General features: G+C 35.4%; 3 protein-coding genes across 3 annotated transcripts; 1 reads left to right on the plus strand and 2 right to left on the minus strand.

Moving 5' to 3' along the window:
• Positions 1 to 2535: 2535 nt before the first annotated feature.
• Positions 2536 to 8385, minus strand: LOC132171302 (uncharacterized). Its single transcript, XM_059582586.1, has 4 exons — positions 8095 to 8385; positions 6765 to 6887; positions 3364 to 3483; positions 2536 to 3090 (listed from the first exon to the last, which is right to left on the minus strand). The coding sequence occupies exons 1-4, from the start codon at positions 8129 to 8131 to the stop codon at positions 3026 to 3028; spliced, it is 345 nt and encodes a 114-aa protein (XP_059438569.1). The 5' UTR covers positions 8132 to 8385; the 3' UTR covers positions 2536 to 3025.
• Positions 8386 to 12992: 4607 nt separating this feature from the next.
• On the plus strand, positions 12993 to 20102 carry LOC132170647 (ER lumen protein-retaining receptor A-like). Its single transcript, XM_059581701.1, has 6 exons — positions 12993 to 13360; positions 14086 to 14351; positions 16725 to 16840; positions 19345 to 19418; positions 19512 to 19575; positions 19659 to 20102. Exons 1-6 carry the CDS (start codon positions 13270 to 13272, stop codon positions 19693 to 19695), a joined length of 648 nt encoding a protein of 215 aa, XP_059437684.1. The 5' UTR covers positions 12993 to 13269; the 3' UTR covers positions 19696 to 20102.
• Positions 20103 to 20709: 607 nt separating this feature from the next.
• LOC132169328 (disease resistance protein RPP13-like) lies at positions 20710 to 23325 on the minus strand. Its single transcript, XM_059580380.1, has one exon. The coding sequence runs from the start codon at positions 23323 to 23325 to the stop codon at positions 20710 to 20712; it is 2616 nt and encodes an 871-aa protein (XP_059436363.1).
• Between the last annotated feature and the right edge of the window lie 66 nt (positions 23326 to 23391).

The following is a 23391-nucleotide window of genomic DNA, read 5'->3' on the forward strand; positions in this document are numbered from 1 at the left end:
TTACTGTGAGAGGCAGAAGGCAATAAATGCTGGGAAATAAAAAGTTGTGGGAATTGAATCCTAAGCGGTTGAAAGGCAACATGAAGTTGATGTTCTTTTGAGTTTTTAGTTGGGTGATTTAAAAAGGCAACTGGAGACTGAAATGATTGAAGCAGTTAGCTTGTGGTTCATTGGTTGATCAACTGCCCACCCGTGAAGATAAAATTAGAACCGAAAGGAAAAGAAAAAGAAAAAGGAATAAACATCACAAGATGATTAGGGTACCCCATTTACTAAAAGATGTCTTTGACGGCTGCTTTAAGGGGTAGAAACATTATTGCCAGTTGCCACAAGGGTAACTTTTATTAACTCAAAGCAAGCTACCTATGTACTAAAAGAACTCCCTGGCGGCTGCTTTAGGGCTAGAGACATATTATTATTGCCACAAGGGTGACTTTTATTAACTCAAAGTGATTTTTGGGCATTTATATCCCGCTTAACAAAATAGCTAAAAATTTATTTTAGTTAGCCCGTAGTAAAAAATTTTCAAGAAGATTTTACCGCTCAACAAAATAACTAAAGATTTGCTGAGCTGCTTCATTGCTTAGAAAATTTGCTATATTATTATTATTATTATTTTAATGAATAATGAAGCATCTTAGCAAATCTTTAGCTATATTATTATTATTATTATTTTTTTTTTTTTTAAAAAAAAAAAAAGCAATCCTGTTCTTTCTATTCTTTGGTAATAGGGAAAGTAGATAAAGAAATAATAATGGAAAAACGAAAGGGGATAATTAAAATGATGAACCGGATGTGGATGTGTTTAAAAAAGTAAATAGTTAAGATAGAAAAATGTGATCATTTAGCTAAACATTTGTTGAACCGAATATGAATGCTCTAACACCCGAGCAAAAATAAATTTTTTTTTTCTAAGCAAGATGAGAGTTAACTAAATAAATGGAGAAAAAACCCATGTCATAGCAAGAGAGGTTTGTATATATTGGTTTCGCAATCACCCAAGCAAAATTATGCGTCTATTTGTTAATGTGTTTTTTCGGGAGTATTTGTTTACTTTTGGTTTAAAAAAAGGATTATAACATGACATAAAAGTAAAAAATAAATAATAAATAATAAAGTCTTTGTGTTTTGAATTTTTTGTTAATATTTTCTTATCTTGAGAACAGAAAACGAAATTATAATTTATTCACTTAAGGTAACAATTCGAACTCAACTTAACAAGGATTTGTAAAATATAATTAAACCACTAAATTAATAGTATATGGAAATGGGCATTTTGAAGTTACCATGAACAAAAAAAAAAAACCAAAATCCTTAATTATATATCCTTAATGAAACACATATAATGATATCATCTACTGCAGCTGACCCTCTTTAGTATAGTTGGTGGATAGAATGATTTATATTCATTGAAAAAGGTACTTTTTTTGTCTAGTTCCGGAGAGACAACAACATGGTTTTGTGTTCCAATCTCCAATCTATTTTACTTTCTAGGTAGTCTTGAGAAACATTTTTTTTTTTTTTTAGTGATTACTTAATCACGTGCCAACGTGCATCTTTGCAGCCATTTTGCACTCCTTAATTTGCTAACCCTATAGGGGCAATAGGGGGTGGCACAAGGAGCTAAGTTTTGGCTAAAATATTGTATTGAGAGTTAACTAGTTGATCTAATTAGGTGCATTGCAACCCCTAGAGGTAGGAAATTAACCAACCTATTAAAGCATGGCCCTATAGTCTAGCAACCTATTAAAGCATGGCCCCTATAGTCTAGTCTAGTCGTCTAGGCACACGTAGGTGCATAGCTTACAATTTTTTATGTGACGTAAATTTGACATTAACCAATATCGGTAGAATTGAAGGATTTAATCTGGTTGATATATATAATTTTATACTTATGTTTCAATATAACTCGAACCCGACACATAACATTTAGGATTGACAAATTTTAACACGACCTATGAATCCGACACAAACCAAACACCAAATTAGTCAGTTAAGATGAAGGGATCTAATTTGTTTACATAAATGGGTTAAGTTATGATTAACCTATATAGTCTTCCACTCATGACTTGACACGACTTGAACTCAAATAAGAATACAAATTATCACCCAAGTTTAATACGAACATTACAGTACAAGATTGTTTTCCCAACTTATATGTTCTCTAACGGTGAAAGAGAGAGAAAGTACTGGGATGAAAATGCAACCAAATAAAATAACAGGTAGAACATGTCAAGTAGAGATAAAATACTTTTCTTTCTCTTTCTTTCTTTATTTTTTCAGGTTTTAAGTGCGACAATTGTTGCTAATTGGGCAAATCAAACTAACCAAAACCGTCCATCCCAGTAACAATATGCTGCGATTGGGCCCAAACATATACATCATTTATGGCACAAAACACAAATCATGCACCAAGTTCTTCAAAAATCATTCGTGTAGCAATTTTTAACACAATTTGCAAATTCAACATAAAATTAACGAGTTTCGTTAAATGGGTTGAGTTATATAGTTTTATACACATGCATTGACACAATCTAGACTCAACACACGCCATTTAAGAATGACAATTTTTTACATGACTCACAAACTCAACACAAAATTAACAAGTTTGGATTTAGAAGCCTAACCCGTTTAATTAAATGGGTCGGGTTAAAATTGACATAAATATTCTTATGCCCCCAAACTTGATACATGAACACGAGTTGTCGCCCCTAAGAATTCAGACATAAGTCCTTCAGCATTTGAACTATTGCGCTCTTGCAGCTGATAGCTCCTTGCAAGGCTACCTTGAAGCCATGCCGCCGAAGGTAAAAAAGAAAGTGCTGATACCTTGCATCCTTTCCTTAAGAGCCTCTTAAACTTAATTAGTTATAGTATCTTATTTCTCCTAACACAACAATTTTTTGGGGTTGAAAAATAAATAGAGAAAAACATCAACTCTATCAAGATTCAGAACACTAGGGACCATGGGATCAATATACAAAATTTACAGTCTCAATGAAGTTCTGTATTCTTTGCCCTCTTGTCAACTATCTTGTATTAAATTGGTTGGCTCACTCAAAACATACTTGGGTAATTCATATTTTGCACCTGCAATGGGAATTCTGTAAGCTGGATAGAAAAGGAAAACTAGAATAACAGCAGTGAAAGCAAGAAAAAAAAAAGGGACTGGGGGAAGGAGGATTTGGATTTCTAGCAACTAGCAATCCGGGCAGCAAATATGAGAGAATTCATATGGAGCCCATCTATCTGTTCGAACAGGAGAACGGGCTATCCAAAATCTGCTCAGACAAGTGGGCCTTATAAAAACTCTCACATTTGGGCCTTATAAAAATTGCTTTTATCTTGGGAAAGATGAGGCACCTCTCTCATCATAACAGATTGTCAAGTCAGCACTCTGAACGATCACACCAGCACTGTCCACAATTGCTTGTGCAAGGGTTAAGTCAGCTTCAGCAGCAGCTTGAAGGGCATCCCATATCTCTGGAAAGAACACAAACATTCACCCTTCAGATATCTTCTTACTTCTCTTAAACACTAAGAAATTATTTCTTCAAGACAATTCCTAGCATGCTAAACTAATTATACTTGTAAATTGCAAAGCACATATAACTATCATGTATCCATCAAAATATAAACATATACTATAATGTTGATAACTATAATCAAGAAGAAGGGAGCAAAACAACCAGATTAAAATTTAACTTTTTGAAAACCTTCATGCAACTTTAGCCTTATAGCAATAACAGTACAGCACTTAAATTCTACTTTCATACAGAAATGGGAACAAGATTTAAACAAATGTTTATGTGAAGGTGGGCATTCAAACGTCATAGAACTCCATTGACAGTAAAACTATAAAATATAGCATAACTCATCTGCATTGTCCAAGAGATTTACTATGATATATGAGTGAGTGTGGATTTAGACGTTAATAAGTGATTGCAATTCAGACCTTAATAAGAGATGAACTACCATATGAGTGAATGCGAATGTAGACATTGATAAGTATTCATTTTAAAGCTGCAGGGAGAAAAAAAGAAAAAGAAAAAGAAAAGAAAAGAAAAGAAAAGATGGATGATCATCAACACTGATGATAGGTTCCAGTCACCTCATATAAAAATTATAACTAAAGCATCTAAAACATCAGAACTTCCAAAAATTCTTCCAAGGATTGGTAGGAACAGAAGGTGAAACTCGAGAGTTCCTAACTTCAGATTAGTCAGTTTTTCTTTCCTAGTTGATATATCAATATTTCTGGCCAGAGTGTTCGGGATGGTAAAAGCAATAACAACTAAAACAATGACAATGACATAAACAAAAGCAAACTTGGATTCACTAAAAAGAGTTACATAATTTGGATCTCAAATTGTACATATTATGCACAAGTACACAGACAAATGAGACAAATAGGTAGCATGATAGAGTGAAGGTGATAAAAGTAACCAGACAGGCAAAACAAGCCTTCTACTGAACGGGCAAATGGCATATGCACCTTGCCAAGTGAACTATGACAGATCAAGGTAATTAAACAGCCACAATGTAGGTAGCTAGGAAATGAAACAATTTTGTAGAAGATTAAACTAATAAGACCTACACTCAACAGGATCCAACTTGTTTTGCTGACCGAGAGCACTTTGTCCTGGTTAACTGAAGTATATTCCCAGTAACCATAAACTGTGACAAGCAAAATCTTGATTTATTACAATTTCATAATCTAAATCAATTTTTTAATTTTAGCTTCTTCAACCATCAGCCGACATGGTTTAGGTTATTAGAATAAAAGTGGTCCAACATGATTAAAAACATTAGTTCATTTTCACAGCTATTAACGATTGGCATGTTAAAAACATAGCACAAGAATGCCAGTGAGAAACTTTTTTTGATAAGTTTAAGTCAATCAAGTCATTTTTAAATTGTTTATGCAATATGCACCAGCCGGGAATCGAATCCGGGTCTGTACCGTGGCAGTGAAAAACTTCATGCAGAGTTATAAATATATATCTACTTCTGTGCAGGCTATATATCTTCTACCAAAGGCATTCTCTAAAAGGATGTTGGTCATAATCAACAACAGCAGTCATATTATATAAAGTTCTACGATAAATCTCTTTCTAAAAATTTTGTAAGAGAACTTTTGGACCATTCAGTTGGAGAGGAAAATGCTTAATATACAGGGAAGACATTCACCAACTACCCTTACAGGCTGATGCAGTAAGGATACGTTCCAATTCAATGAAATGTGTGAACCTTTAAGGAAACTCTCACAATTAGTGTCAGCTGATAACCAGAATCAGTGACCTCTTCCTACGAACTGATACCGGGCTTAGTTAAATATTTGCTTCCAGCATGAAGAAATAGACACAGGTAAAGCAGAGGTTAATAAGAGCAACTTTTTAACTATACTTTCTCCGTGATTTTTTTAAAAAAAAAAACTTAAAGAGACAAGAAGGGCCCAACCAGGGGTCACAACAATTAGAACAAACATGCAATTTTTATCATGTCACAGCTCATGCTTGAGCAAGTTAACCTGACACAAAAAAATATCACACAACTGTTGGCAATGAGTGCAACCATGCCAATGTCCAAAATACAAAAGCTTTCGTGATGCTAACAAATAGGCATTAGGGACTGCATTGAACATAAATTCTCCATGAGAGCATCTTAAATTTTGGATCAGTCATTAACCATCCATATGCTGCCTATTTGTGTCAACAAGCATATGGCACAGAGTCTATATAAACCAACAAAATGTAATCCAAAATTTCATTCTACAAAATCTAAGAGGCTGAAGCACGCAACAATCAAACTGTTAACAAATGAGTTGGCCTGATTCATGTACTTTGCAATCACTCATTACGAGCTTTAAGTAAAGGTATTCTTCTGCATATTATGCTATAATACCAAAAGAAAGTAACTGCTAGAGTTTCAATTCAATATCTACTATAGATGCTTGTCACAGAAACTTCAACAATCTCTCTAGCTATACTTACCGCCTTAAGCAACAAATATGCTTGAAGACAAATATACTTGCTCACACATTGAAAATTATTTAAAAAAGAAGTTCTAAGCATACTCCATTCTACCAATTTCCTAATTGTAATCTTTTCTCTTTTTTCTGTTGCCACATATGCAATATTGATGTTTTCTTCCTCTAGTTATATTCCTTTATGACTATTTTTAACCTCTTTTCTCCTATTACCATATTTCCATTTTTTTTTCCCACATTACTAAGTCTATTTATGAAATGGTTAAAGCCACTGACAGAAATCTCATCCCGAGATGCTCACTTATAGAGTCAGTGCTTCAGCTGCTGCCATAAGAATTTACTACATTTCATATTTAATCTATCTCAAACCCCCGACACCAAGGTTCATTGCGTCTAATCCTCTGGGTGTCCATTTCCTGCTTTGTGACTTTATAGAACCCATTTAAGTTATGTGTGCAGTACATGGTTCATGATTGTCACACATGGGCCATGAAATTGGAACTTTCACCCAAGCCATACAGAAAAGTTAGCAAACAAGAAAGTAAAATGTCAATCTTTATTCTCCCAATTATACAGTAGATAAGTATGTCCTGCCCTTAGCTTGTAGTAACTCCTGTTTTAGGAGGGTTTGGAGTGGATTTGTCATTAGATACTTTAACTAATTTTGAAATCCAAGCCTAGCAGAATCTGACAAAACAAACTTAATAACTAAACAATATCTGTGCATACTGCATACATTCTCTGAGAGCATATACAAGTCTCATAGAAAGAGTACCCTTCTGGCCACCATAGTGAGGGGCGGTATCCCAAAATTCATCACGCATTCGCATTAGTTGTGTCTTTGTAATTGGTTCGGTATGCTTCCACGGTTTTGGCTTCCGAATTTTCTTAGCAGCCTCTGAGATAATATAAAACCAGCGTAACTCCATCAAATAAACTAAATAAACCTGGAATCAAACTATCAATCTCACATACCAATATAGATCATTCATAATAAAAGTAAGCTCTGGTATACTAAATATCCAGAAATATAGAACAGATACAAAAGCACATGGAAAATTTCATTCAGTGACAACACTAGCTCTGGTGTTTGTGTCATGGTAATGGCATTGAACATTGTCCAGGTCAGAGTTCATAGACAATGAATTAGCATATAATCAAAGATTGGAGAGCTGTGACTTCTTTATTGCCTATTGGAACCATCTCTCTATGCTCTCTCAACATGCATGTTAATGATCATTCCTAAGAGAACCAAGGCTGGAAAGAAATAGGCATGGGTGGCATCTATGCCAAAAATTTAAAATTACAGAGTTTGGAAGATCCTCCAAACTCTACTTGCTTGTCCTTCACACCCAACTGGGGTATTAAGGAAGCTAGTACCAAACATATATCTCATATCACAGTGGATAGCGATATCATTGTTCAGATCTACAATTTCAATTTAGAATTCTGGGTTTTTGTTTTCCCATTTTTCAATCTACTCAATCTTGATCTTACTAATTTTCAATCTTTTGAGGCTCAGATTCGTATTTCTTTCCTTCTCTGATAAGAAAAATAGCACATCCATCAGGACAAACAAAGAATCTGACAAACTACTGGCAGCTGGTCAATCTGATTCACACACTTGCCATCCTTGCTCATCATGTGGAAAATGTCCACCAAATGACATCAAACAAATCGCATCACAAACATACAACAAAGTTGAGATTTTTCACCCAAGAATGACCTGAACTATTGGTTTATATCAAGCAGAAAATAGTTGAGATGCACCATTGGTGCTAATTCTAACATTTGCCATCAAACGCTTATCAAATCAAACAAAATATCCATAATTACATACACACATTCATTTGTTTTCTTATGAGGGTAGAGGCTTATCCAATCCCAACATCAAGCATTGAAGCTAGAACCCAGAACCCAGACCGACCACCCATATAGAAATTACAGTAAACCCAGAAAATATGTCCACCTAAATTTAACAGTTCAATCATTCAAGCAACATTTGCAAGCACAAAACAACACTCTTGCCAAAAAAATCGCTTCTTTCAATAATGCCAAAGAAACACCAACTTTACAATTAGAAGTGAGCAAATTAGCATCTTTACCATCCCCTTTGGCCCGAGAAGATCCGGTACAACCCATCGTAGCGAGTTCCGAGACACAGTGAATGAATCCTTGGATGAAATTCTGGGAAATAGCTAGAAATTGAAGTGGATTGAAAAAGGACGACAAGCGTACCGCAAAAGGCTTTGACTTGGATTGCCTAAACGACAGCTATTAAGTCTCTCTCCACATGAAACTTCACCTAATCCGACAGAGGGAGAGAAGGAAGGATCTGGGTCAGAGTGGAGTCCACTAATCTGGTCCACCAGCTTAGCCTCCAATTTTTTTCTTCTAGTCACGTCGCTGTGAATACAATTGTTTTGTGGCAGAAAATAAAAAGAAACAGATAAGTGTGTGCTATTAAGCTATTTTATTTTTTTATTTCAAGAAAAAAAAAAAACAAGAACAAGAAAAAAGGGAAGGAGATTGATTTGATGCTTGTTGCAAATTTAGATTGATGAGGGGTTTTTTGGAATTGATAATTTTAGATTGATTTGGGTCGTGATTCTGAAATTTGGGTATTAATCACAAACCTGAACTTGCAAAATTGCAGTTTATATATTTGTTGAAGGATAGAAATTTTCTCCAAACTGGTCGGGAGAAAATATCCTTCAACTCATTTAAAATAATGCCGAGTGTCTATAAACATTTAAAATGCACATTAAATTTAGTCTACGTTAGTAAACTTCTGTTCTTTGCTAAATGTTTTATTTAAGTAAAAAAAGAATGTTATCTGTTGTTGGGTATTCTTATGTGGGATGAATTAAAGAAAAACAATTATATTAGTTTGAACCAAAAAAAAAAAAAAAAAAAATTCCATAAAATGTAAGTTAAAATTGTAATATAAGGGTGTTTTAGAAAATTTGATTATGATATGATTCTATTTACCTGTGTATTGCATTATACCAAACATTGAAATACATATTCATGGTTCTATTCTAGTTTTACAACTAGACTAAAGAATAATAATAGTATTCCATTCCAAGTAATTTTATTCACACTAATAGTTGTTCCATACTCATTCCGCGTACTTAAACATGCAATAAATCATATAAAAAAGAAAATGAGTTGATCAAACCAACAAAGAGGCCAGTATAATCAACAATTCAGTATAGAAAAAATATAAATTGTATTGGGAATGAGCCAAATAATTGGTTAGGCCGATCGAATTTTTAACTCGCTATCCAATAAAAAGATCATATGAAATGATAGTTTGAAGGGCCAATCATGAGGAGATCTACACAAAGTAACACATGTTGCAACATCAGTGCTGACAACCACAACAAGAAATGGGTCACTAGTAATGGCTAGGCCATAATCACTAAAGAGGAGCACCACTGCGAGGCCCAACGTGAAAGGTACCCGACGATGTAGGCATAGTGGACACTTCATTTGGATCTAGGGTTATTCATACACTACAAAAAATCTAATCATTAGGGGCGACTTCTTTTGAATGCTAAATGTCTCAAAGTGGATGCTATTGATCAACAACGTCAACACGTCGAAGCTGATGAGTTGGAAGCTAATGGTCCGAGTTAAATGCCAAAATATTTATATTTTAGCCCTTAAACTTATATGTGTTAATTCTTTAGTGTTATTAGTTTATGCCATTTTATTCATTTTCTGTATTTTCCTTGTCTTTGTAGGCATTTGGAAGAAAATGAAGAAAACCTGGAGGTATTGAGCTTAAAGAGCAAATTTGGGAAAAGCTGGAGGCTCTGGTAGTGCGATCGATCGTAGGTCTCCTGCGATCGAGCACACTACAAGCAGAATGACCAGACGAGCGCAAGGCATGCTCTCATGCGCACACAAGGAGACTCGATCGCAGACGTGCGATCGAGCGCACACAGGCTGCGATCGATTGCACCCATGCGCTGGAAAACAATAAGCTGCAGCCAGAATGCCCTTCCATATTAGGGTATTCCAAGTTCCACTTGTAATATGATTAAACCCTACAAATTTTTTAGGTTTATTAGTGTAACAAGGACTTCTAAAAGCCTATAAATAGACATCTTAGCTTATAGGAAAAAGTGTGGAGAAAGAGGCACAATTTCTGAATAAGAACTGAAGGTTAGATCAAGAGGAGTTTGGGTTTTTCTTCTCTTCCACCTTTTATTTTGTTATATAGTTTATATTTTAAATGTGGCTAGATTGAAGCCCTAGTCATGTCTATTTAAGATTTCAATATTGACGCCTTTACTACAATTATATTTTGGTTTATTTAACTTGATTAATTCTTGTTATTTTTAATTCTTCATATGTGTTTGCCTGATCAATATATGCATGTGGTATATACTAGTTAATTAAATCAATTTGGATGATCGAGTTTTGGGTTTAATAAGAGTAACAAAAGAAATCCACACCGGATTCTTGGGTTAATCAACATGGGGAACCGGGAGTAGACACCTATACCCTAAGCCTCATGTGTTTGTCGATTTTCACAGATTTATGCTTTCTTAAATAACAACTTAGTATACATTCATGCTAAATCCTTTAAGAAATAAAAGAATTAAAGTATACACACATGCCTAATTTGTTGCTTAAGAAAATCAATAGCTTAAAGAGTAGACACCCATACCCTTAGGTTGACAAACATTAAATATACCAGTATAATTGGAGCATTGACATATTGTTATCTTAATTAGTCTGATTAGTGGTGGATATCAAAACCCTAATCCTTTTTAGTTTTAGTTTATCTTTTATTGTATTTCTTTATATTAAATTCAATCGTGACAATTGAATTTTATCTTTTAATTAAATAGGAAATTACTTCTAAATATAATTTACCAATCCTTGTAGGAATGATCTCGTATTTACCTGCTAATCTAAAACGTACTAAGTATTTACTTATTAATTTAGGTAGGTATTTGGCACAATAAGTTTTTGAGCTAATGATCATCTAAGTCGACTCGAAAGTGGATAGAGGGAAGGCATGAATTTTTTGCGTGAACCAAAAAGGAGGAAGAGCGGCGGCTGCTCGTGTAGCACACTCATTGAAGCGGAAGGAGAATCTATGAGAAATACCATTACATTCCTTTGTAATCATAACATATAGTTCACCCCTTAATAAACACAAATACATGCTAAGTTTGAAACATATCTCAATACATGTCCTCATCAAATAGTAAATAGATCCATTACATTACAAAAACACACTAAGTGACATCCACTCTCTATTTAGTCTTACTTAAATCCTCCAAGCAAAGATCATATATAATAACCATAGCAACTCAGGTAGTCGTGTCTACCTCTGTTTCTCTTGCTCGAATTCTAAATTTGTGCCCTCTATAAAACAATATTTTAAAAGGTAAAAAAAAAGGGTAATTATACGACTTAATAAGTAAACGTTACATGGAATTAGTATATGAAATGAACCATTGTTAGAAGAACACATAATGAAATGATAACTGCATTATGTGGATACGGATATTACTAATAATTGTATCCGCATTTTCATCCTTAAATGTTGTAATGCAATGTGACACTACCATATATGAACAAGTAAACTAGCACTTCTCTAAATTGTATACAAAAATTATATTTCTATAAAATCATCTTTAAAAAATTTTTGAGAAATTTTATGGTGTTTGAATAATAAACATGAGAAATTATTTTCTTGGCGTTTACATTAAACTCCTTAAAAATTATTGGCATTTGCATTAATCATCGACAAATTTTAAATTTTTATTGGCGTTTATTTAAAATTTTAAATTTTTGTTCACGAAGGCATGCTATTAGCCATCTTGAGCATGCTTCCTATTCAAATCAAAGGCATATTATTTGATTTGACTACTTTTTATATGCGAAGAATTTAATAATGAAATGAAATATTAAAGGGAAAAGTAGAAGAAATAGAGAAAATAAGGAGTTGAGACAAAAGATTTTTGAGTGGTTCAGCGTTATATCACCTACGTCAACCATTAGGCACTTGCCTTAATGGACTACATTTTGCTCTTATAAAAGATTTGAAATAGGTAAAACAATACACATAAAGCAATTATTTGATACAATAACAAATCATCGAGAGATAATCAATTTTTTATTGATTTGATTACAATCTACTAAAAAAAATGATTTCAATCATCATCCTAATATGAACATATATTCTAACAATACGAGGCATAAAAATTAGGGGTGTAAACCACATTATATGGACACACGATATCTTAATTCCGCATCTGCATTTTATGGACTTTGTTCATAATCGTACACATGCAATTTATGCAAATGATGAGAACTGCTACACGTCCAAAATTTTTTAAAAAAAAATTAGTTTTCAAATGATGTGTCACCATCTCATAAGATTTATTATTTTGAGAAATGTGTCACCAACTCATGAGATGGTGACACATCATTTGAAAACTAACTTTTGGAATAAAAATTTGAGATGTTTAGCATTTTTCTTCTTGATTTTTTTTTTTACTATAAACTTAAGGATAAACTTCACTAAGGATCCTCAAACTTCCACTCGTTTTGAAATACCTCTCCTGAACTTCAAAATCTCTCAATTTAGTCCCCTGAACTTTCAATTGCTTTCAATTTGGACCCCTCCGTCAGATTTTAAACGTCACATGACGTTTATACTCCTAACCTTTGTATAAAATTATAACTTCTAAAACTTTTTTTTATTAAAAAAAAAAAAAATCAGGAATATTTTGGTCTTTTTTTGAATTTTTAACGGCTAAAATTAACGGAAGGGTCCAAATTGAGAGCAGTTAAAAGTTTAAGGGACTAAATTGAGAGATTTTAAAATTCAAGAAAGGTATTTCAAAATGGGTGAAAGTTTGGGGGTCCTTAGTGAAGTTTCTCCTAAACTTAATTTATATGTGTGTGTTAAAAGAAAAAAAGGTAGCAAATTTGACACGCCACCGTTTTGAGCGCCGCCCATCTGAAAAAACTCGAGGGTTAAGTTAACACGGAAGCCAAAACGCGTGCTGTGAAAAATCCGATATTCCACCTCAGAACACACAGTGGAGGCAAAGAGAAGCCATTTTCCGATTGCCACGTCATCTCCCCCTCTCTTATAGTCTCTTCACAAATCTTCGATTCCACCAAATCCTTCATTCGACACCTTCCCCCGCCTCTCGCTGTGTCTCTCTCTCTCTCACACACACACACTCGCAGCGAATCGCTGAAGTCTAGGGCACGAATATTCGCCATTTGATCTCGGAAAAGCCATGAATATCTTTAGGTTCGCCGGCGATATGACGCACTTGGTCAGCATCCTGGTCCTGCTTCTCAAAATCTACACCACCAAGTCGTGCGCAGGTTAAGCAACATTTTCATCTTTTTTCACTCTGTTTGGTTCCCGAGAAAATGCGGGAAAGTGGAAATAAAATCAACGGATGAACGAAAATTTGAATCTGTTTTATTTGTTTCCCCAGATTTTGATGTAATTTCTTTGTTCTGGCCATCTTATTCTTAATCTATTTACATTTTTAGTGAAAAAATGGAGCATTAGGGTTTTTTTTGTTGTTGTGGTTGCTGGTAATTTGTGTGCGCCGCGCCGGTTTAGAATTTTATTCTAAGGGCTAAGGCTCCGCGGTCGGTCGTTGCTTGTTGGGAGGAATAGGATAGCTTCTGTCAGTAGAGATGAATGTCCAAAAAATGTATTTTTGTTGGTTATGGAAAGCATGTTTAAGGGTACCGCTTATGGGATCTGGTTTCCCGCAAGTTAATTCTTAGCGGGCATGTTAATTTTGATGAGTCAAGAATGCTAGACAACAACAAAATGAAGATCAGATAGTGTTACATTTCCTGATTTGATTGTTCCTGTCTAGGAATGGTACAAGTCTGTGTTGGTAAGCAGTTTAATAAGGTTAAACGAAGTGACCTGTGAATATTTAGAGAATCGAAAGCTCTCTATTTGTTTGCTTTCCTTTCATTTTCTCAGGAAACAAAGGGAAGAACGAATTGTAGGTGTGATTAAGGTTTTGGCTGAGTGCAAAGACTTGGTGATGCTGATATTGGTTGATAATTTGATATCATGTCAGGGATTTCGTTTAAGACTCAGTGGCTTTATGCGGTGGTGTTTCTGGCACGGTACGTGGACGTGTTAACGGACTTTATCTCCGTCTATAACACAGTGATGAAGCTCGTGTTCATTGCGAGCTCTGCAATGATCGTTTGGTGGATGCGGATGGACCGGGTGGTGAGCCGTTCATATGATAAACAGCTTGATACATTTCGCCACTATTTTCTTGTTGCTGGGAGCTTGGCTTTGGCACTTCTTGTGAATGAAAAGTTTACGTTTAAAGAGGTAGTTCATTTTAACTTAGTCATCTTGAGATAATTTTTTCTTAGTGAGCTTGATTATGTCTGCGATTTCTCAGGAGCTATGACGAATGCCTATTGGCCCTATTCCAAATTTCTGGAATAAGTTTCTTCTAGCTTTATATCGTAGTTTTAGTCTTATGCGTTATGGTCTGGTTCATTGAGATCTACATTTTTTGCTTTTTTCATGTATGGTTGAACAGTGGTAGTTTCTCTGTGATTCCGAGTTTTGGTTGCATGTTACTTATTATTTTAAGATTGCTTCCTCACCCAAAGCCTCCGTATATTGTTTTGGAAGCCCTTATTCATTAGTTTGACCTTATTTGATAATACAATGATATGAGGTTTATTTTATGATGTGTGTCAAAAAGATCTATACATGCTTGGGTGCATCTCAGTTTGCTTTGTTCAATTTAGCTAGAAGCTTGGCCAAACTGATGTAGAGCTTCCTTTTAATACCTATCAAAATGTATCGAAGTCCCAGAAGACCTTGATCAGAACAAGGCAAATTTAATCAGGTTTATGTGTTGATTTTGGATTGTGATAGTTAATATTTAATAGTAATAAACACTTCATTGGCATGATTGCGTAATGAATTTTAAGTTGTAGAATCATGACTAGTAAGAAAATTAGCATAAGTAATAGAATTAAGTTGTTATCAAGTAAGAATAGTGTTGATGGCATTAAAAGGGCTGGAAAACTTGTTTATCAACTCCTTGTGGGTGTATCAACTCATCACAGGTATTAAGAGCCTTTTTGGGATTGTGTTGGGAAATAGGAGCTTTTATCTATTGAAAAAGCCAAAGAGAGTTTTTTAGAAAAATTTTCATTTTCAAGCTTCTCCCAAAAGTGCGTTTTAGACTTTTCATAGAAAAAAAGTCAAGGAAGTACTTTTAAAGTTTTTTACCATATGAATCCATTTTTGCTTGGCACAACTTTTTAAGTACTAACTTGAAAAAAAAAAAAAAAAAGAAAGAAAAAAGAAAAAGAAGAAGCACTTTTTAAGCTCTTTTAACACAATCCCTAGCAAGCTTTAACTCATCAACATTTCCATTACATTAGTTATAAAGGAGCTGATATCTTTATGTAGATCAGGGAAGATTTCTCCCCAGTCAAGCCCAGTTGCATTGCGCCCATAATTCTAGAATGTGTATCTTATTCATCACTCCTGCACATGCACACATGTTTGTGTGACTATGGTTGTAGGTTTTACACTTGGCTCTTATACATATGTTTCTATTTTTAATTACTTTTTAGCTTATCTAGTGTCTACACGATGTGTGGAAATTTGATTAGGCATTTTTGTTTCACCTGGATCCTGGGGTTGACTGATTTACTTACTGTACACTGGATTGACTTATTTGACCTTGAATAAAATCTTGTGTGTGGGTTACATCACATTGATATGAATAGTCTCCCTACTAGATCAGTTCCTTTTTTGAAGGAAGGAAAGTAGTTCTAATTATGAATCCTAAAAGAAAGTGCCTCTATACTTGTTCTCTTGTATAACTTCCTTTTGAATGAGTGCTGACATCTTAAACTTTTAATGAATTTTTGTAGGAAAACAAAATAAAAGTGCCTTCGTATGATATTTAAAAAAAGGGCCAAAAAAAGAGCCTCTTCTTTGTCTATCTAGCATAATCACATGTGGTACATTATTATGATATATTTTTGGCCTAACACATCTTTTGTTTTGGATATGGTTTGTCTTAGAAGTCTGAATATATATCATTTTATTTTGCTGATGTGATACACGTTAGAATGTTGTATGAATTTTCATCAAAAACATATCATGGTGTATCATATATGGTGGCACACCATTGAGCAGATGTTCCTACGTTAGCAGTTTTCATGAATTTGTTTTATTCTTCTCCCTATTAGGGGCTCATCTTTTGTATTTCATGTGTACTAGGGTTGCGCCCCTTTGCGCTTTATTAATAATATTGTAATTACTTATAAAAAAAATGGTGTATCATACAATGACAAGGACTATTAATTTTGCGTAGTCCACAGTTTTGATTAAGTGAATCTTGTCCAATTCTTGCCGTAGTGCTTATAGCCTATACACAGCACAACAGAAAACAATTATGTTTTTAATGCAATATTTTTATGTGGAATTAAAGCTATTCTAATTGGCTGGTCAATCCTCAGTCCTTCCTGTCACATGCAAGTCAACATTAAAATACATAGTAAATACCTGTTACATATGGTTCTCTTCTATAATTTTGTTCTGCTAAAGCTACCTATCCAACCCCTTGTTTGTCTCATACATGCTAGCTTCCTAGTTTGTTCCCTCATGTATTATCAAATCATACAGGTGAAAAATGACCTGTTACTAATTTTATAGTAACTATTGCAGATCCTCTGGGCATTTTCAATATACTTGGAGGCAGTTGCGATTCTTCCCCAGTTGGTTTTGCTACAACGAAGTGGAAACGTGGACAATTTAACTGGGCAATATGTCTTCTTTCTTGGGTATGCTTATTTTTTTTGTTGTAGTGTTGCTCTTAGGAATTCTCTTTATCGTGTGTTAGCAAAATTAGAATTTTTTACTATTATTTTTGTGTTATTGACTTCATTTCTCCATTAAAATTTTGCTTCTGCAAATGTGATCTGTATTATGACACTCATGTGGTCCTATACCAAACGTCCATAGAAAACAAACCATATTGTTCACTCCAACATTACATTTAATATATCTACTGTGATCTTCCTGTTCCTTTACTTTAGTGTCTCAGTCACTTTGTTGCCAGATTAATAATGGCAGCTCTAATTTGAAATTTTGTGTTTTGCCTAATTGGATGATACTTGACCGATTTTTACATTGGGATGTATTTTGTTTATATTTAAGTATCTCTGTGTGGAAGGTATATCAGTAGTGCATGCATAATTCTTTGCAGATACCTGAGGAATATTCAATTTTATATTGTATTGGTTATTATGTCTATATATCTTAGCACCCATAGGAATATGTCTTTAGTAAGTCACCTGTCAACAAAAAAAAGAGTCTTTAGTAAGTCATAAACTAAGGGGGAGGTAAACAAGGTGTTCTGTTCATGTACAAAGAAGATCTGTTACTAGTCCACATAGTAGAGGTTGATACAGTTTGAAGGTTCAGAGCTTTGTGTAAAATAACATTTATGGATGTATCAGGATAAGATAGAGAATTTCACCTATCAATACGACATGATGATAAGTATGTGGCAGATTTAGTTGTTTATACTGAGACCCCTGCATATTTGGCACCTTTTACTGCTCCCTGCTGTGTTTGTACTATGTAAGGATTGTTTCTGTTGCTCCTTAGTTTTCTTAATGCATCACTCTTTACCAAAAAAAAAAAAAAAAGTGATATATGTGACATGTGTGTATAAATACCTGTGTTTTTCTGTGTGTGTTTAGATATATGTTCTATTGGTAAGTACGTTAAGAAACCAGAATATTTCTTGGAAAGGATACACCCTTTACATCTTCCATAGTCTCTTTTGAGTACTTTAAATTTAGACCGTAGATATGGGTATCTGTGTGTACCTGCATGCATCTAAACTTCAATTATGCCATTTCTTGAGTTTTTAGCTCAGATAAGAATTCTGACCCCATTTGAGAGTGACGTAAATTAAACTCTCTCTCTACACATGCCAGTGTAACAACCCCGCCTTCTCCCAAATATGACATTATATACATATACTCACACATACAAACATAACCATAATCTATGGGATGCAGCTTTTAAAAGCTAGAATTCTCGGTTTGTATTTGTGTCTGACCTTTCTTTTTCTCTATTTTAATTTCCCCCCTCCATAAATTTGCTGCCAATTGATAATTTTGAGTGCTTGTGAAATGCATCATAATATTGCATATGTATTCAGTCACTGAATCGACGTCAGGAGGGCCTTTTCATCTACCAATAAATGGAGCAAAAGAGGGGCTTTGCCCCCCTTTCTAACACCTGTATGTGTATAAATACCTGTGTTTTTCTGTGTGTGTGTTAGATATATGTTCTATTGGTAAGTAAGTTAAGAAATCAGAATATTTCTTGGAAAGGATACAACACCCTTTTCATGCTCCATAGTCCATCTTTTTTTTTTTGGATAGGTATGCTCCATAGTCCATCTTTCGAGTACTTTAAATTTAGACCATAGATATGGGTATCTGTTTGTACCTGCCTGCATCTAAAACTTCAATTATATCATTACTTACGTTTTTAGCTCAGATAAGAATTCTGACCCCATTTGAGAGACGTTAATTAAACTCTCTCTCTCTACAGATGAGAAAAAAAAAAATTGACATGATAGACAATATACTCACACATACAAACATAACCATAATTTATGGGAAGCTTTTAAAAGCTAGAGTTCTCGGTTTTGTATTTGTGTCTGACCTTTCTTTTTCTCTATTTTGATTTTCCCCCTCCATAAGTTGGGTGCCAATTGATAATTTTGAGTACTTGTGAAATACATTATAATATTGCATTTGTATTGAGTCACTGAATCGACATCAGGAGGGCCTTTTCATCTATCAATAGATGGAGCAAAAAAGGGGCTTTGCACCCCTTTCTAACGCTCCTTTTGATAGCTTATTAGCTTTCAATTGTTATGATTTAGTGTTTCCTGGACCCTTCACTTCACCTTGCCAACCCATTTCAAGATAGCCCGAAGGGTATGTGTCTATTGGATACTCCAATGTGGTGGAAAACCTTTGGAAATGAAACTTTTGAAACTTATGTACATACCCAAATCTGACGCTTGATGTAACATAGATCAAAACTGTATGCAGCTTTGTGTAACATTTTAACGTATTACCCTTTCTTGTTTCTGTTTCCGGTTGAAGTGTAAACTTTCTGTTTGCCTGGTTCTCATCTTGTTTTCTATTGCTGATTCATGTCTCTGTCTCTGCTTCATAGTTCGCATAAGCAAGAAAAGATATAGCATGCATATATATTAATTGAACGTATGGCGGGAGTACTTATTTTTGTTGTGCAGGGCATATCGCGCGTTCTACATCCTTAACTGGATATACCGCTACTTCACAGAGGCGTACTTCAGTCGATGGATAGGTAAGCTATGCCTAGAATCACTGGGAAACAAACTGTTTGTTGTATGTCTTGGTGCCTGTAGATATACTTAAAATTCTTTTCTTGATTTTGCAGCTTGTGTCTCTGGTCTTGTTCAGACAGCTTTATACGCAGATTTCTTTTACTACTACTTTATTAGGTAATTAACTCTCACAATCTTATGATCCTCCTCTTGACACTCTGGTATTGGATGAATAACATTAAGAATCATTTGTTTTGCAGCTGGAAAAACAATGCAAAGCTTAAGTTGCCTGCTTAAACCAAGAATGGACTTTTTAAAATTTCAAGCTTGTTTAATTGAATCATTGTTAGCGTTTGCACGGCACCGTTGGCAAATCGAAGTGTAGGATGATAGCAGGAAGAAGGGATACGGCTTTCATAGTTTTGAATTGTTAGATGATAACCCCACACCAGTGGGTGAAAATGTAGCAGCTTTTGGGTTTAAACGCCCATCTTTATAGGCAATTTGTAGATCAGATTAAGCCCTCCATGTTTGTACGAGGTGCTAGTTTTTTTCTTGCCACTGCTTATGACTTGTAAAAAGATTTATTGGGAGGACAAAATTGCAGAGCAAGAATTTTTTTATTTTTTGTTCTTTTTGGGATAACTTGCAGAGTAAGAGTTGGGTAATATTATAGGTGGACGTTTGGTGGAGTTATGGTTAAATCTCTCTGTTAGAGGAGTATCTACGTTAATTACTATTTTAATTCTTGCAGATCAGTTTAGAGTTCGCATTATCTTCCAAATTGTCAAATCGCAAAGTGGCAGGTTCTGAAAGAAGTCGCATAATTTTATAATGTGATTAATGGATTAAAAAAATTAACAGTGAATCCGCCACATCATAGTTGCCATATTAGTAATCTGGACATGTCAAAGCTGTGTATGGTGTAGGTATTCACAATCTTCTCGTACCAAGCCTTCCTTGTTTTGCTCCACATTTCTGGTTTTCTTTCCGCGGTTCTATTTACTTTGTATCACATAAATCATTTTCAAACCAAAAACCCATTATACGTTGAATAAGTAACTACTCGTGTTTCTTTTATTCGTCAGCTCAATGGGTTTATAAAGCATTACAAAGAAATATGATAAAGATAAATTACTCTTATAGAAGTGCATCCTATCACTAACACTTAACAACTAAACAACTATTAATAAAGATAAAGATAATTAGAATGAGGAGAAATAAATGGAAAAAGAAAGTAGACCAGCATGCTAGGCTATAGCTCCCCCGGTCGGATGAGGTCACCGGTAATCCCTCAGATTTCAATAGAAGTCAGGCACTGACGGAAGGAATGATCAGCAGTTTAAACCCAATTATCGTCTCCAATTCCTGAAGCATCCCTACCAGATTTAAGTTGCTCTCTAACACCTCTACATTTCGCAAGGCAGTCAAATTCGGTAGTTCCCGAGGGAGCATGCTCAAATGGCCAAGATTCTTGAAAACCAAATGCCTCAGGACTGGCATTGCACCTGTCCCCAGTTCCCATTCTCTAAGGGTCAAACCTTCCAGTTTGAGGACTTGGAGTTTAAGAAACGAATCTGAAATGATGTGGAGACCACCATCATCAACAGGGCAACTCTGTATTTTCAGTATAAGAAGACTAGGAAGTTCTCCTAGTACTTTCAAGCCACCGCCAACTCCGAAGTCAACTGCTTTTAAGGTTAGCTTGGTGATGGTATCTGGAAGTGAAGTAGGAAGCATTGGACAATTATCAATTCTCAGTATTTCCAGATGGCCTAAATGGTGGAGCCTTGACAAACGGTCGAATTCCCTCTGCTCATGGCCATTGCCCTGATCATTCATGTCCGATTCTAACAAAAGTCGTATTTTTAATTTCCTTACACGAGGAAACCTGTCCCCTACAACACCCAAAATTTGCGTTTGAAAATCACAACAAAGTGTTGCGGTTGACAGAACTTGGAGGTTCCATAAAGCTTGATCCACATGGTAAGGCAACGGTAGTTTCCCATTCAGATACAGATTTCTTAAACGTTCCAGCTTAAATATCCCGTTTGGCAAACATCCCTCTTCAAGATTACCCTTTATGTAAAGAGTCTCTAGCTTCGTAAGGTTGCCAATGGAATCTGGTACACTTACTGCATTAGATAAATTTATCCTCAAATACCTCAAATACTTCAATGTGCCTATCCTTTCGGGAATGGAGTGGAGTTCTAAATGCTCGAAATGAAGCACCCGAATCAACTTGAAGTTTTCGACGACCCAATCCAAGGCATCTGTATTGAAGTTAAATTCACCTTTATCTTTGCCAAAGAACAGCAAAGTATGGGCACGTGTAGGATCAGAGGGGTTTGAAGAAATGCATCGACGAGGGCTACCCTGGATGGAAAGTCTGCGGGATTTGTTTGTAGATACATCTGTACAAACCTCAAGAAACTTCTCTTCGGCACTCTCTGACATGTAGAGTTCTCGCAAAAGATTATTAATACGACATGTCTTTATTCCTCCATCTGTCCTCCTGCTAGCATCTTGGACCAAACTTCGATTAATGAGCTGCTCCAAATATTCTTCAGCAACATCCTCCATATGCCTATCACCAGTTTGCTGTATGAAGCCCTCAGCCATCCACAGGTGAATCAATTGCCTTACAGGGATCTCAAAACCTTCTGGGTACACACTAAAATACAAAAAACATGGTTTCAAATGCTGAGACAGGTCGGTGTAGCTTAAGGACAGTATTTGCTTGCATACTGGTGAATCATGAGTAAGGATCTGATTTACTTGACCAACAAACCTAGACCATATGTGGAATAACATGTCTTTGGTTGATAAAATGCTCGCCAATACCACAATTGAAAGGGGAAAGCCATGGCAACCTTCTACGATTTGTCTTGCCAGAGGTTCTAACTCGGGAGGACATTCTCCACCTCGAAACACCTTCTTGTGGAAGAGTTTCAAGCTTTGATCTGCGTTAAGAAATTTGAGAAAGTAGGGACCAAAAGTCTGACCGGCATGTAAACCCACTTCTTTTATGCGGCTGGTGATCAATATTCTACTTCCATTAGAGTTATCAGGAAAGACAGATCTTACATTATCCCAGACTTCAGTTTTCCAGATGTCGTCCATGACTACAAGGTACCTCTTCCCTCTCAAGTATTGGAACAACCTCTCTTTTAGTTCATCTTCACTCATGACTTCAAGGTTCCTTCTCAACTCATCTGATATTGACATCTTCTTTAGAATTTTGATAAACAGCTCTCTAGTTTTAAAATCTTGCGATACATACACCCATGCATGGTAATCAAAGCATTCCTTGATTTCATTGTAGATTTTCCTGGCAAGAACCGTCTTGCCCAATCCGCCCATGCCGATGATTGAAACGACGTCACGATTAGGATACCCTTTATCAGTGAGTTGCATCACCAATATCCTTGAGTCATCAACGAAGCCCACCACGTCATCTTCCTCGACTTCTCTCCTTCGTTTGTGGAGTGCCACCTCCGACGTGTCTACAGTAACTAGTGCTTTTCTGACGTACTTGTCTTTATTGCTGTAGATTTTGTTGATGTCTTTGTTGAGGCCTTCTATCTTCTTTGCAACAACCCAGTGCATTATTACATGGTTAAAGCTATAAATTAGCTTTCCCATACAGTTCCTCTTCCTCTGTTCTCCAACCTTGAGAATGAATTTGTCAATAACATCCTCAGCCTCGAAAGCCACATCCCTGATTTGCTCGACTACCTCCTTCACTATGGGATGCTCGCTCCATCTCCCCTCGGAGTTCTGGATATTTATCAATGTGAGCTCCCTATGAAGTGACTCAACTCGATCCTTCACTCCATGAAAGAGTTTTGCTTCTACGAGTCGCTGGGACAAGTGTTGTACAAGGAAATTAACGACACCATCCAGCTCATCCCTTTCAATATTCATCCTCAACCTTGTGCGTTTGTGCGTTTCCCCCCCTTGTTTGGAGAGCTAGGTGAGAGGGGAGTGAAG

The sequence above is a fragment of the Corylus avellana genome, chromosome ca2 (assembly GCF_901000735.1).
Source record: "Corylus avellana chromosome ca2, CavTom2PMs-1.0".
NCBI classification, from domain to species: domain Eukaryota; kingdom Viridiplantae; phylum Streptophyta; class Magnoliopsida; order Fagales; family Betulaceae; genus Corylus; species Corylus avellana.